The sequence below is a fragment of the Hypanus sabinus genome, chromosome 23 (genome assembly GCF_030144855.1).
Source record: "Hypanus sabinus isolate sHypSab1 chromosome 23, sHypSab1.hap1, whole genome shotgun sequence".
NCBI lineage: Eukaryota > Metazoa > Chordata > Chondrichthyes > Myliobatiformes > Dasyatidae > Hypanus > Hypanus sabinus.
Genome location: NC_082728.1, coordinates 20,427,769 through 20,443,576, shown reverse-complemented (window position 1 = coordinate 20,443,576; position 15,808 = coordinate 20,427,769). Strand labels below are relative to the sequence as shown.

Here is a 15,808-nt window from a genome sequence, read left to right as displayed (position 1 = left end):
TTACTTTGCAAATGCGCAGTCACCTTCAGCTGTAATATAATGCTATAATGTTCTATAACGTGTTACTAATCTCAGCAATCCTAACTTCCCCAAACATGTATTAAAAACACAAGGAGGTCTGAAGATGCTGGAAATCCAAAGCACCACACACAGAATGCCGGAGGAGCTCAGCAGGTCAGGCAGAGGAAAAAACAGTCGCCGTTTCGGGCCGGGACCCTTCTTCAGGACTGAAAAGGAAGGGAGAAGATGCCAGAATAAAAAAGTGGGGGGGAGGGGATGGAGGACAAACTAGAAAGTGAGAGGTGAAGTCAGGTGGGTGGGAAAGGGCTGGAGAAGAAGGCATCTGAAGGAGAGAAGAATGGACAAGATGGAAGGGTCTCAGGAGGAAGTGATAGGCAGGTAAGAAGAGGGAAAAGGCCAAGTGGAGAATAGAAGAAGAGGGGAGAGGGAGGGAAAAACATTATCAGAAGGAGAAATCAATATTCATACCATCAGGTCAGAGGCTATCCAGATGGAATATAAGGTGTTGCTCCTCCACCCTGAGGGTGGCCTCACCTTGGCACAAGAGGAAGCCATGGACTGACACGTCTGAATGGGAATTAAAGTGTTTAGTCACCAGGAGGTTCCACTTGTGGCGGATGGACTGGAGGTGCTAGACGGAGCGGTCCCCCAATTTACTATGGGTCTCATCAATGAAGAGGAGGCCGCTTCAGGAGCGCCTGGCACAATAGACGACCTCAGCAGATTCGTAGGTGAAGTGTTGCCTCAGCTGGAAGGATTGTTTGGGAGATGAGGGAGGAGGTGTATGGGCAGATGTAGAATTTAGGCTGCTTGTAGGGACAGGTGCCGGAAGGAAGATAAAGTGATCCCTTTGGAAAGCTAGGTGGGGGAGGTAAAGATACATTTAGTGGTAGGATCCCTTCCTGGCTAGAAATTCCCAAGTTCCTTGCATCTACACCTCAAAATAATATGTCTATGATGCAAACACGAGGAAATCTGCAGATGCTGGAAATTCAAGCAACACACACAAAATGCTGGTGGAACGCAGCAGGCCAGGCAGCATCTATAGGGAGAAGCACTGTCGACATAGATGCTGCCTGGCCTGCTGCGTTCCACCAGAATTTTGTGCGTGGTGCTTGTCTACGGTGACCCTGCTTGTAATAACTGTGAGCAATGAAAGAATGTCTGTTGGTGACATAATAGTCTCAACTGAAATGTCTGACCACCTTTCAGACTGAACCCTTTCAGCTTGCATTGAAACAAAATGCCAGCAAAGTTTCTTGTGGGGAATGCATAAAGGAGGGTTTTCTCATTAACAATTCAAAGCATTAACAATCACTTCTTAAAAGCATGTGCAAATGTCAACAGTTTGGTGGCTGAAATCCTCAATAACGCTGCCAATTCTGAATCAGAAAGTATCAGTGATCATTTTATTGGTCATATAAACAGGTTGCAAAACAATTTATCGCTTCAGACATGCTGAGGCAGTAGGATGGCTAAGAGATTGAAAGAATTGCTAATGTAAACCCATGCTGACTAAGCTGTGCCGAGAATTTCCTCTAGGGTAATTGCCAATACAAAGGGGAAACATACTAAAGGTGGTAGCTGAACTTAGTAACAGAACTGGGACATCTGCATGATAAGCTTATCACTACTTTGTAGTTCTATCTATCTCTTTCTGTCACTCAATATAATACAAAGCTATTTTTAAAACAAATATTAAAAAGCAATGTTTGATAATTCTTAAATAAAATAGTTTTTCTGGGTACAGTCACAACTGGGGGACAAACCACCCAAGCCACACGCTTTGAACGGATTTAAACAAACAGATATCAAAGTTTATCATAGCAACTCCTATTGACAGTAACAGTACTAAACACACAGATTAGGGACTTGGATAGATATTGCGGTACGTGACAGCGTATCACTTTGTTCATGCGCAGTGCTGACCTAAGATCCCGTTTCATTGACAGATTCAGAGGCATGCTCTTCAGCATCTTGGCACGATCGCTTGCTGGTATCTGCCGCAGTTCATTTAAGAGCTTTTTCTTCTCTGAGTATAGAAATCAAATAAAAATAGCTTATTAGTCAATTCTTTGCAAAAAAAAACAAACAGCAGGCAACCAGTGCAATATATTAATTTCAAATGTCGGCTGGCCGCTGGTCAAAACTCTATTACACTGTCATGACCTGCTCCAGCCTTTTAACCTCAGGCAGTGACCCTGATTGAAGTCCCCTCCGCTCCACATTTTTGATGACTGGATTGGCGGCTAGGCTGTATATATAGTTGAACATCAGATAGAACCCATGCAATATTTTATTCAAACTACAAATCATTTATTTTTTTTACTTTCTTTCAGAATTACTGAACACCCAGAAATGTCTGGCTAGAAAATTAATAATTGCTTCCTTTTTTTTTATATACGCTGAAATGATTTGTGCAGTAAAGGGCAAATCAGATACTCTCAGTACATTGATTTCTTCCAATTCCATTGCCTTCCTTTTTCCATCACCCTTAGTTCCTTTGTTAGGTACCTTTTATACTGGTTATGATTGAAGGGCAGGCAAATTACATACCTTGGGTCAATGGTGCCATGTAATTGGCTACAATAACAGAGCAGGGCATTTTGTCCTGTCACATTCCCTTTCTTCCTTGGGAGTTATACATATTCTTCTCTCAGTGTTACAGTCAGATTTTGTTTGCCATGGACAGGATAGATTCTTAGCTTCAAACACAATACTATGACCAGATTTTGTGCTCTTCTATTTTAAATTAGGCAGCACGGCAATGTAGCACTTAGTGTAATGCTTTACAGTGTCATCTGCACGATCATGGCGCAATTCCTAATGCTGTCTGTACGGAGTTTGTAAGCTCTCCCCATGACCACGTGGGTTTTCTCTGAGTGCTCCGGTTTCTTCCCGTATTCCAAATACACAGAAGGTTGGAAAGTTGTGGGCATGCTACATTGGTCCTGGAAGCATGGTGATACTTGTGGGCTGCTCCCGGCAGATCTTGAGGTGCATTGGTCGTTGACAACAAATCAAAGCATTTCAGTCTATGCTTCAATGTACTTGTGATAAATAAAGCTGCAGTCTTTAACCTTTCAATCCGGTTATCAGCTGAGCCACTTTACCAAGGAAGTTTCATAGAAAGTGATAAAGCACAGCACAGTATGCCCTGAATTTAGTCTAATTGCCTACAACTGACCTTGTGCATTAAAAATTTTTGAATCACTCTCCCAAGTGTGCCACCATATTGCAGGGCAACTCAATGACAAAAGTTCTCCAAGTTACAAACAGATTCTTCAAACGACATAATTGAAATATTAAAATGACTGGTTTGCTAAGGAAAAATTTCAGTCTACTTTATCATCAAAATTTTAGTCTTGCATTAAAACTTACCCTGTTCTTCTTCATAATTTCCATCTACAGCAACTGTATCCCTTATACTTGGTCTCATTGATCGAGGCATGTCTTTTATTGAGGGCCGATTTCTTTTTCGCCGTAATTTCAATGTGCGATTATAATATTCGGAGATAATTGCACCCCTCGACCGACCTGTATGTGATATAAAATTCAATCGCTTTTATTGTCCTAGTGATCTCAAGGACTTTCAAAGGTAAGAACATAAATCCTGTGGAATGAGCATTTACAGGAGCCTAGCCACAAACTTCTGATACCGATTTTCAGTTGAAGATGAACTGTGGAGTGAAGTGGATTTATCTTTACCCTATATGAAATTTCTTTTCAGTACAATGAATTGGTTACTCATGAAAGGGTAAGAGTGAGCGATTTCAAACTCCTGAGTGTCAATTTCTCGGAGGACCTAACCCGGACCCAACAAATCAATGCAGCTATAAAGAAGGCAAGACAGTGGCTATATGTCATGAGATGTTTGAGGAGATTTCTACAGATGTACTGTGGAGAGACTTCTAACTGGCTGCATTACCATCTGGTACGGGGGTGGCACAGGATTGAAGAAAGCTGCAGAGAGTTGTAAAACAAGTCAGCTCCATCATGGGCATTAGCCTTCATAGTATTCAGACATCTTCAAGAAGCGGTGGCTCAAAAAGGCGGTGTCCATCATTAAGGACCCCCATCACCCAGGATACACCCTCCTCTCATCGCTACGATCAGGAAGTAAGTACAGAAACCTGAAGGCACACAGCCAACAACTCAGGAACAGCTTCTTTCCCACTGCCATCAATTTCTGAATGGACATTGAACCCATGAACACTATCTCACTATTTTTTAATTTCTATTTTATCTTGCACTACTTATTTAATATATATATTCATACAGTAATTCAACATTTTTTCTCTATTATTATGTATTCCTGCCGCAAAGTTAAACAAATTTCACAACATATGCCTGTGATACTAAACCTGATTTTGAAATAGGAGAGAACTCAGTTGGGTTAATGAGCAGAACCTTATCGATTCTTTTGTAGCTGAATGCAAACCTTTTAATGTAACAAGGGTTAAAACTGCTGTACAAAAATAAAAGGACCTCTTGTTTATGAAATGCTGAATTTCAGGAACAGGATTTTATATGTTAAGAAATAAACAGAGAAACACTAACAAACCAAATTTGCTTTTGATCATCTTTAATTAGCAGCAGGAATGAAATCTTTGAAACAACCATTCTTGACCTCAGCACTTGGAAGCATTGTCATAAGTGTAGAGTAAAACCATAGCCAGATAGAGCAGCAAGAAAACATCAGAGACAGGTCAATGTTACAATCGCACATTGTGGAAAATGGGAATGAGAAGGTTAAAGTCAATCCGGCTCATTGCCCACGCTGGCCACTTGTTCATATTTTGCAGATGAGTGGATTGACTTCACCAGAGTCCTGGCTGCTGCAGCCTTCTCACAGAGTAGAGGCAGTCAAAGGCAATGGCACAAGATTAGATCCTGGACTCTAACCTGGTTTTTATAAAGTTTCCAAGAGTCAGAAACTTTATAAAAGCCGTTCAAATAGTTTCATTAAAATACTTCAAAAAACTATTTTACTTTGAAATTAAAAATAAAGTCAAGATAGATTAAAAGTACCATTTAACTTTTCAATTAAGATCACAGATCCATTGAACGGAGTTACACTACTAATAGCAGCTAAGACTGATGCAAAGCTGCTAGGTTGGATGCACCCAGCCCCTCAGCTCAGACTGATGTAGCTTTTATCCTGGGCTTGGCAGTGATTCCAGAAGTACTTGCACCTGGTTTCCAGGTCTTCTGGCAAAGCACAGGCATGGGACCCAGGGATGGACTCACCTGTGACCTGATGATCACAGAATATCACAGAATATCACAGAGAAGAGGCAAGTTTCATTCAGGCCACTGTTGATTTAATAAGCAAATATACTCCGCAAGGAAGAATCATCCTCATCTTTAAAATGTCTGATTATTGAATGCTAATTATTTCTAATGTAAATATTCAATTCATATTATTCATAATATCTCTTGAAAGCAGTCTCCACATGAATCTGGACACAGAAGTGACTGCAGATGACAGAATTTGAAGCAAGAACTCAATGGGTTGCACGCGCACGTGTGTGGAGAGGGTGGTGAGTGGGTAGGAATTTGCAATGTCTGGAGATCGATCGGCACAGGGCTTTGACTCGAGATATCTCCAATTCCTTTCCTTCCACACATGCTGCTTGACCCACTGAGTTCCTCCAGTAGATTGTTCCTCCACATGCCTGTACACGTGCATCAAATCAAAACAACTTACAGCTCCTTCAGGTAGGCTAACAAAATTAGAATGCTAGTATTCACCTATGGTTCTGCTGGGCATGGAGGAGAGGACTTTCATGGTAGCTGAATCACAAAAGTCAACATCGAGCCATTCTTCAGAGACTGATCTGCAAAACCCTGAATTTTCTGAATAAAATCAGAGCATAAAATTAATTGCAGAAGCCAGCACAGTAGAGAAAATTCTTTCATTTTGGAACTTCTGACTTGGTATTGTTTCTTTTAAATTAAGTTGCCTTTGCAGCATGAACTATTTTCACCGGATTTATCTCACATACAATTGAAAGCCACGTACATGCCCTCATCAGCTTCAGGTGTTTTTTCCATTGCTTCCCGTCCTTTTTCAAACAAATTCTCAATCCCTGATGGCCCAAGTGTGAACTGTTTACCCTTATGTTTAAATGCCTTCCTATCTTTGTTTTTCTCCCCCTCCCTATAAACACCTCCAGCTACACCACATACTCAAGGACTGCTTCTCAGGTTTGGGACTCATGTTTATCCTCCCCTTCCTTTACTGCCCCTTTGCTGGCCAGGACTCCAGCTGTTCATGCCCCCATGCTCCCGAGCTCTTCTTTAAGATGGGCATTGAGTTCAGAAGTTGGGAGGTAATAGTGGAATTTGTACAAGACATTGGTGAGGCCATACTTGGATGATTGTGTTCGGATTTCCTCACCCTACTTTACGAAAGATGTTTTAGAACTGGAAATCGAGTGCTTGAAAGGATTTACAGGCATGACACAGACTGAAGGATCAAGCTACAGAAAGAGCTTTGGCAGGCTCAGACTTTACTCCCTGGGGTATAGGAGAATGAGAGACGATATACTAGAGGATAGCAAATTATCAGGGACATAGATAGGGTGAATGAACTCAGTATTTTTCCCAGGGTTGGGGAATCAAAAGTTAGAAGGCACAGATTTAATATGGAAGGGGAAAGATTTAGTAGGAGCTTGAAGGGTAGCATTTGTTTTTGACACAGAGGGCTGTATATATGTGGAACGTTGACAGAAGAGGCAGGCACAGTAACAACTTTGAAAAGTCAGTTGGATTGGTACATGAATAAGGAAGATTTAGAAGGTTATGGACCAAATGTGGGCAACAGGGACTAGCTTGGATAGGCATCTTTGTTGACATAGACTAGCTGGGCCGAAGGACATGTTTCTAGCTTGTGCAACTCTACTTCCTTTCACAAAACCCGTCTGCTCTCCAACTCTTTCACAATGACCCTCCTTAAAAGCCACCCCTCTAGTGTGTGCTTTCCAATTAAAGAAAATTGCATTTAAAGAAGTCAGCTGTTTCCCTTAAACGTGACGGTCTTCAGTGGCAAGTGTTCAGCTTGTGAATATAAAAACAGGAAATTATTCATTTATTAATATTGAAGAGTGCATTACCTTTCCCCACATCGGACATTTCCTTCAACTCAATCACGGCTGACGGCTCATATTCTTGATTACTTTGCACAGGGATTAGATGAGTGAAGGAGTTATCCATGACATTCTCAGAGAAGCAAGAATCAGGAGAAGCAGGACCACAGTCACTGGAATAAAAATATCACACTAGTCAAACTCAAAAAAATCAAGTCTTATCTCAACTATCAGGAAAATTTTGCATCTTTATAAAACTCTGAATGGGCCACCCACCCTACTTGTGGACTGTTTGTCCCTTTCACATCAGGGAAGAGGCTACGCACCTGTACACCAGGACCTTTCGACTCAAAACCGGTTACTTCCCCCCAGCTATCAGGCTGATCAACATCTCCACTCATTAACCCATCCTACCACCCCTACATACACATCGCTAGTGTAATTTTATGTATACTTATGTATAAATTGGTCCTTGTTTATAACAGTTATTTGTACATTGTGTTTTATCGGATTGCTTTTATATTTACATTGGTTTTTTTTATTGTGAACCCAAAAAGGGCCAACCGAAAGTCTTGAATGACTATCGTTCAGTGACCCTGACCTCACATATCATGAAGATGAAGACCCTGGAGAGACTGGGAGACTGGTCCTGGCTCACCTCCAACCCCTGGTCAGATCAGCCCTCGATCCCTGCAGTTTGCCTACCAGGAGCACATTGGAGTTGACGATGCTGTCATCTTCCTGCTGGGCAGAGCCTACTCACATTTGGATAAGCAGGGCCGCATTGTGAGGATTATGGTTTTTTGATCTCTCAAATGCCTTCAATACCATACAGTCCTCAATGCTGAGGGAGAAGCTCCGTTCAATGGAGGCTGGCACTTCCACTGATTCCTGGATAATGGACTACATGACTGGCACACCACAGTTCGTGTGGCTTCAGAGCTGTGTATCAGACATGGCTAAAAGTAGCATTGGGGCCCCACAGGGGACAGAATTGGCCCCCACTTCCTGTTTACCCTGTGCACCTCAGATATTAGATACAACACTGAGTCATGTCAACTGCAGAAATTCTCTGATAGTTGGGTGTATTAAGGGAGGACGGGAGCATGAATACTGGGCCCTGGTGGAGGACTTCGTCGAATGGTGCAAGCTGAATCATCTGCAGATCAACAGTACGACAAAGGAGATGGTGATGGTCTTTAGGAAGACTAAATCTGCATTGCACCCTGTTACTATTGATGGTAAGGCAATGGATTTGGCGAGGTCCTACAAATACCTGGGGGTGCACCCGGACGACAGACTTGAGTGGAGCACCAACACAGCGGCTGTGTACAAGAAGGGCCAGAGTCACCTCTACATTCTGAGGAGACTGAGGTCCTTTGGAGTGTGCAGGCCTCTCCTTCACATGTTCTACCAGTCTGTTGTTCCCAGTATGCGGTGGAGTGCTGGGGCAGTGACATCAACACAGGTGATGCCAACAGGCTCAATAAACTGATCAGAAAGGCTGGATCTGTTATAGGAGTCAAACTGGACACACTGGAGGCTGTGGTAGAACAAAGGACCTTCCAGAAAATCCTGCCAATTCTGGACAATGTTTCTCCCCCTCTGCTTGCTTGGCTGAACAGAGGAGCACTTTCAGTAATAGACTAAGACAACTGTGCTGGTCCAAAGAGCGCTAATATAAGGTCATTCTTACCTTCGGCCATTAGACTCTATAATGAGTCAACCTATAACAGGAGAAGTGATGACTTAACCTCTGTTTAGCTCTGTTTACCACATCCTGCTATCGCAGACATCTTGTTCAATACTGTGCAATTCTTGCACTACCATCTTATCAGTATTTACTTAAAAATTTTGTAGTCTTTAACTTGTAAGTTTTGTACATCTCATTTTTAAGGTAACCTTTTTAAATATCTTTTTACTTATCTTCTAATATTTGTATAGTTGTGCTTTTGCAATGCGACCGTGACGCTGTAATTTCCAATAAAGTGTCTATCTCTACGTCTATCGTGTGCTTTTTAAGCTGCATCTTGCTTTTGTTCTCCTTTGCACTAGAGTACTTAAGAATATCAATAAACAGTGCTGAATCTTGAATCCGGAGTATTGCACTCATTTCTGGCCTCCCCATTATAAGGAGGATGTGAAGGTTTTGGACAAATCTGCCAGAATGGTGCCTGGTGCTGTAACAGGAGGTTGGACTAACTGGGGATTTTTTTCCCTGCAGTGACGAAGGCTGAGGGGAGAATAATAGAAGTTCTTAAAAAAATTATGAAAGACAGATACAGAGTAAGTATCCAATATCCTTTTCCCAGGGTGAAAATGTCCCATACTAGAGGGCGTGCAGAGAGTGGGGTGAGAGTGGGGAAGTTTAAAGGGGCAAGATTTTTTTTACACAGAGTAGCAGGTGCCTAGAATATGCTGCCCGGTGGTGATGGAGCAAATACATTAGAGGTGTTTGATAGGTACATAATCATGCAGAGGATGGAGAGGGATATCGACCATGTGCAGACGGAAATGATTAGGTACAGTATCTTTAACTCGATTCATTCAGTATAACATCACAGTCCGTAGGGCCTGTTCCTGTGCTGTACTGTTTCTTTTCATGTTTAAAAGAGCTGATTGCAATTTATTCTGGAATTTGGATGAATGCTAAGAGCAGTTTATCGCCAAATAGTTTATGTTCAGGAATACCACAGTGGTTTGCGTGGTTTGATAATATGGATTATCAACTAAACCAGGCATTCCCAGAATGGGCTAATCTACCAGACAAACATTTTTGGAGGTTATCACTGAATAAAGCAGAAATAAGTGTCAGTCACTGTAAATTAATACAGCTGGAAAACATTTTATGAAATGGTCATCCAATCAGTTAGCTGGAGTCGTTAAACAGTTGGATTTCTTTTACAGAACTTTTAAAAAGTAAAATATAAGGTTCCTTGGAAGGCCACCAGCAATCTATCCCCAAAATATGTTATCTCTTTCAGGATTACGTAAGATCCTTGGATCATGGAGTCTCCCCTTTCACCCACTGCCTGTATCTGAGGTAGTAGGCAAAAACTGCATTTAACTTGACAATAATTACATGCTGGATTCTCGCCTCTATAAATACTACACATCCACTTTTAAGAAGTCAGTCAGACATCAATAAATTACTTAAACAGTGGATAGGAAGCTACCAATATCACTGTAAAAGATTGGATATAAGGAGGGGGAACCTCTGTGATGTTCAAATATTATTGGTAAACTTGCTTAAGGCCTCTATGTGTATAGATAGAAGGATAAAGGTCTGATATTCTGAAACATGCTATGCACACGTCAAGTATTCAAAATGCATTTTAAGGCCAGACTTTAAATGATGTTCTTTCAGGAAGAGCGTAAGATCATTGAGCTATACAAATGGATTTCTGGACTTTTAACTGTATCACTGTGATGGTTCTACGTTGACTTGGAATTACTATTTCACTCCTGGTTAATTGAATACCTGAAAGGAGTCATAAAAAAAAGGGCCAAAGGCAGGAAGCAATTCATCATAAGAACAAATTACTCACTTGAGCTCTGGAATACCGTCAAGACTTTCTATGTCAAACTTCACGTCGCAAGCCATGGCATTGAGGTGATCTCTTCAGGTTCGTAGCTTTGACTAATGCCAATAGTTGCTCAGTCTGCTTCGAGCACTATAAATCACTCCATACCTTTGTTCGACATCAATTGGAACTAAAAGAATTAACATTTTTATGTATAAATATTAATTTTTAAAATTAAAAAAATTATAGTTAAAATGCTCACTGTATTCCCCTATTGTAACTGAGTGTTTTTCTTAAAGTATTGTACTGTACTACTGCCACAAAACAAGAAATTTCATGATGTATGTGTCAGCAATAAAAATGATTCTGTTTCTAAAACTATACTTTAATACTTTACAGTGCTTCAAATTCAATACTTCCCTGTGTAATGGATGAAAAAATATCATACAGCGCAGAAATGTTCAAAAACACATCCATGTGCCTTTAATGTGGAAAAAATACCAGAAGAAGCATACCCCATTGAGAAAAGAAATACCAATTATACATCAACTTAAATCATTTTCTAAGCTATTGGCTGCTCCAGTCATTATGAATGAAAGAAATTTTATTTTGGTCAGTACAAACATAACAAAAGCATAATTTTCAACCATGATTTCATAAGAGAAAAATAATTATCAGACTTAGTCTTAGCAAAAAGGTAACCCTCCTCAGTCACGTGCACAATTTACTCCTGCATTGTTCCGACAAACAGAAATTCCAGACAAAAAGATTAGAAAAGAATTAAAGTGTCAGATTTTGCAAGTGGAAGTGCAAGAAACACTTGCAAGGCATAAAATTAAGGGTGTAGAACAAACATGGATGAGAAGTAACGTGAAGAATTTTGTAAAATTATGCCAGGAGATAAGCGACATCTTTATGAATGCCTAACAGCTGCTCTGTTCTAATTTCTAGGCAGCATTTTACTGGCATAAAAAGTGTAAACTATGGACTGAATCTCGCTCTGTCAAAACTGGCAAGTGAAAAAGCTTGTTAAGGTGTAAATTAAGCCACCATTTATCATGATTGCATGCAAGTAATTAAGCATGGAAAACATGAATTTTCAGCCAGCATTGGCCTAGCTAATAAAAGAAGAACTTGAGACAAAGCAGGAACAGATGGGCTATTTTTGGATGAGGACACTGTGACTAATGGAGTTCAGCAAGACTTCCATCCATTCAAAATCAATGCCAATAACTTGGGTGAAAGAATCAAGTACAATATAACCAAGATTGCCTACGATATCAAGCGAGGTAGCCGAATGATTTGCGAGGACAAAGAGATACTGTACATTGGAGGGTGCAGACTGGTCAAGTGAAAGACACACAGATGGAATGTGATATGGAAAAATATGAGGTCATCCACTATGCAAGCAAAAGATAGAAAGGTAAAGTCCATTTTAAAACTGTGAGAGATTTAAGGATGTTGGTGCTCAGGGGGACTAGTAATCACACAAAGTTATTGTATAGGAGCACCATGTAAAAAGAAGGAAAATTGGTAAACAAGAGATTCTCCAGAAAAACAAAAGGCATGAGAGGGACAGTAAAGTTGGAGAGGGAAAATAAATCAGCAATGATTGGATGGTGGAGAGGATACGTGGGACCGAATGGCCTAAATCGGCTCCTGTCTTATGCTGGAAGTCTTGACACACAAATAAAATGCTGGAGGAACTCGGGCTGTTTTCTGGAAAGGAGGGATGGGATGGATTCAATTTGGAGAGATTGGATTGGCTGGGTTCGTTCTCACCAGAAGGTCAAGGGGGTGACCTTACAGAAGTTTACAAGATAGATGTGGTAATCACAGGCTTTTTCAATAGACAATAGACAATAGGTGCAGAAGTAGACCATTCGGCCCCTCGAGTCTGCACCGCCATTCTGAGATCATGGCTGATCATTCACTATCAATACCCAGTCCCTGCCTTGTCCCCATATCCCTTGATTCCCCTATCCATCAGATATCTATCTAGCTCCTTCTTGAAAGCATCCAGAGAATTGGCCTCCACCGTCTTCCGAGGCAGTGCATTCCACACCTCCACAACTCTCTGGGAGAAGAAGCTCTTCCTCAACTCTGTTTTAAATAACTGACCTCTTATTCTCAATCCATTCGAAAGGAGGGGACTCTAAAGCTAGAGTTTAGGGGTAAACATTTAAAGGAGATTTGAAAGGCAAGTTTTTAACCACACAAAGGAGGTGAAAGAGGTAGTGAAAGAACTTTTAAAACATATTTAGACAGATAACTTAAATAGGGAAGGAAAAAAGATTAGCATAGATAGGCATCTTGATAAATCAGGCTGAAGGACCTCTTTTCCATATGACACGACTGACTCTAAATAAAGACTGTTTCAAGTAAACTGTCCTGGCTGTTACACAATAGGCTGTTAAACATGAATCATGTTGCTTTCTGGTCCATCTCCAACTCTGCGGCTACCCTGCTATTCTCATTAACTTCTCTAATAAACATATACCAAGCAAATGATGAACTTCCAACACCCTTGCCCTATTCCTTACAAGGAAACTACAGTTTGACCGTAAGGTTTTAGGTCTAGAAGTGGATGTTGCTTGGGTTGGCTGACTGAATTGCTTTTGCATTAATAGATCATGTTGAAATTAATCCAGAGCTGGTGAAATACATCAAAGCTATTGAGTGAATGTGTCAACACTTTGTTTCCTATTCATCCAGATTTAATTGGAACTAAAGTCATGGACCGACAACTATTTGTTGACCAAATGCAGGAATAAAGGAATATCATAGATGGATATCTTGGTTTGCATGAACGAGTCAGGCTGAATCCTCTGTGGGTTATGACTCTATCAATGACCTTATGAAATCATATCTGGAATATTGTGTACAGGATATACATCTGATCAAAGTGCAACAAGAATTCGCAAGATGGGCGTCTGCCCTCATATACAGTATTACTTATTTTTAAGCTTCACTTTAATATTACTGCTGATTATTGGAACTGTGATGCTCTGGTAGTTGATTGATAATCAATAAATATGCCAGAAAATGCTAGTGTAAATCAATTTTTAAAAACATTCTTGCCAAACCCAGAGAATCAGCTGCTGAAGTGTGGAGTCACAGTCATTAGGAGTTATCAGCTGCAGGAAGTAACTGTGCAACTTTCTGTTGATCTGCTGTGGTGTTGTTTTACAAATATGTTCAGTTCAACAAATCATCTTTTATCTGAAATGGTTTGGCCTTTAAGTCAAGAAATCTTTGTCCCTTCTTATTTTGTATTCAATTTAATTCCAAATAATTATCAACTCCCCTGCAGCCAAGTGATAGTTTGGAATGTCAGCTCCTCTGATAAACAGAAGCTGGGTGAAGTCTGTGATTATCTAATTGCTTCTCTGAATCAGTTTATTGGAATAAACAAATGAAGAGAAACATTAGGTATTCAGTCATAGCTTTTGTCCTTTCAAAGATCATCAAAGCTGATCTTTGAAGGGATAAAAATCACGATTGAGTATAATTTCTTACCAGGAAGCTGTGGTGAATTTATGAATGATAATTAATCAAGTAATGTGTATGGAATGTAATGACATCAACATGTGCTGTGAGCACACGTTTGTGAGCCATGCTGTTAGCTTACGCTCCCTTGTTTGAAGCTCCTCGTATCCTGTAGGTATTATTGCAAACTGAGCTTTTAAAGCATTTACGTCCACCTGTATCTAATAAAGCGGCCACTGAGTAGACGTTCCTAGTCATCTGCTGCTATAGCCCATCTACTTTAAGGTTCAAGGTGTTGTGCATTCAGAGATGCTCTTCTGCACACCACTGATGTAACGTGTGGTTATTCGAGTTACAGTCACCTTCCTGTCAACTTGAATCTGTTTAGCTATTCTCCTCTGATCTCAAGGCGTTTTCAACCATAGAACTATTGCTCCTGGATGTTTTTTCTAAAAACTTTTCACACCAATTTCTGTAAACTCTAGAGAAGTTGTGCATGAAAATCCCAGGTGGTCAGCAGTTCCTGAGATACCTCACCAGGTATCAACAGTTATTCCACAGTCAAAGTCATACAGATCACATATCTTCCTCTTTCTTATGTTTGGTCTGAAGAACAACTAAACCTCTTGACCATTCAACATGCTTTTATGCATTGAGTTGCCTCTGAACGTAATATAACAGGGGTTGGCGCTGATGGGAAAAGGGATCCAATGGAAACTAAAATTATTGTCGTGAGTCTGAAAGGTTTTCTGCAATACTGTACTGGCCTTCCATCACTGGTGGGAAAATCCCAAAGGATAAGATTTATATATATTTGGAAAGACAGGAGTCAACCAGGGATGATCATTAGTACAGAGAAAATTCTACTCACTAATCTGATTATTTATTTATTGATTGAGAAACAGCGTGGAATTGGCTTTTCCAGCGTTCAAGCTGCGCCTTCCAGGAATCCCTGGTTTAATCCCAGCCTAATGACAGGACAATATTACAACAATCAATTAACCTGCTAACCAGTATGTCTTCGCTGTGGGAAGAAAACGCAGCACCTGGTGAAAACTCACGGGGGTGAACGAAGAAACTCCTTACTGTAAAGCATATTGTACTGTACAATCTTCTGTACGGTAAAGCGTTGTGCTAACCACCACACTACCGTGCCACCTCAGGTAAGAGGTAACAAAGAAGACTGATAAGGGCAGGTGGTTGAGGCTGCCTATTTGGCTTTACTGAGATATCAGACAAGGTCCCACATAGTAGCTGGTCCAGAAGATGAAGCACATTAGATCCAAGGCCATGGGTAGCGGTGAAAGGATGCTTTCCTTATTGGAAGCTCAGGGATTGGTAATTAATGTATATACATTATATTTATGCAGATTATATGCTTTAAAAATGCCTGTGATTAATAAGTTTGCAGCTGATATGAAAATTGATGGTGTTGTGGATAGTGAGGAAGATTGTCTAAGGTGACAGCAAGGATATAGATCAGGTGGAAAGTTGGGCAATTTATTGGCAGATAGAATTTAATCCCAACAAGCTGAAGTGATGCATTCTGAGAAATCAAGGTGGACAGTAAATGAACAGAGAGGCGGAGGGGTCTCTTGCACCCAGTTCTCTAAAAGTCGCATCACAGGTTGTTAGGCAGTACTGAAACATACAATTTACTAACGTTCATAGGTCAGGTGAGAT

General features: G+C 40.6%; 1 protein-coding gene across 3 annotated transcripts in view; it reads right to left on the bottom strand.

Annotated features, from left to right (window-relative positions):
* LOC132380014 (transmembrane channel-like protein 6) overlaps window positions 1-15,808 on the bottom strand; it is a 100,708-nt gene that overhangs the window by 36,916 nt on the left and 47,984 nt on the right. For all 3 annotated transcript variants that reach the window (XM_059948465.1, XM_059948468.1, XM_059948466.1), the window contains exons 3-7: window positions 10,661-10,826; window positions 7,140-7,285; window positions 5,776-5,880; window positions 3,403-3,558; window positions 1,951-2,053 (exon numbers count right to left, since the gene is read on the bottom strand). In XM_059948465.1, the coding sequence (XP_059804448.1) occupies window positions 1,951-2,053; window positions 3,403-3,558; window positions 5,776-5,880; window positions 7,140-7,285; window positions 10,661-10,716 (566 nt within the window). In that variant the 5' untranslated portion in view covers window positions 10,717-10,826. The remainder of the gene's footprint in view (window positions 1-1,950; window positions 2,054-3,402; window positions 3,559-5,775; window positions 5,881-7,139; window positions 7,286-10,660; window positions 10,827-15,808) is intronic.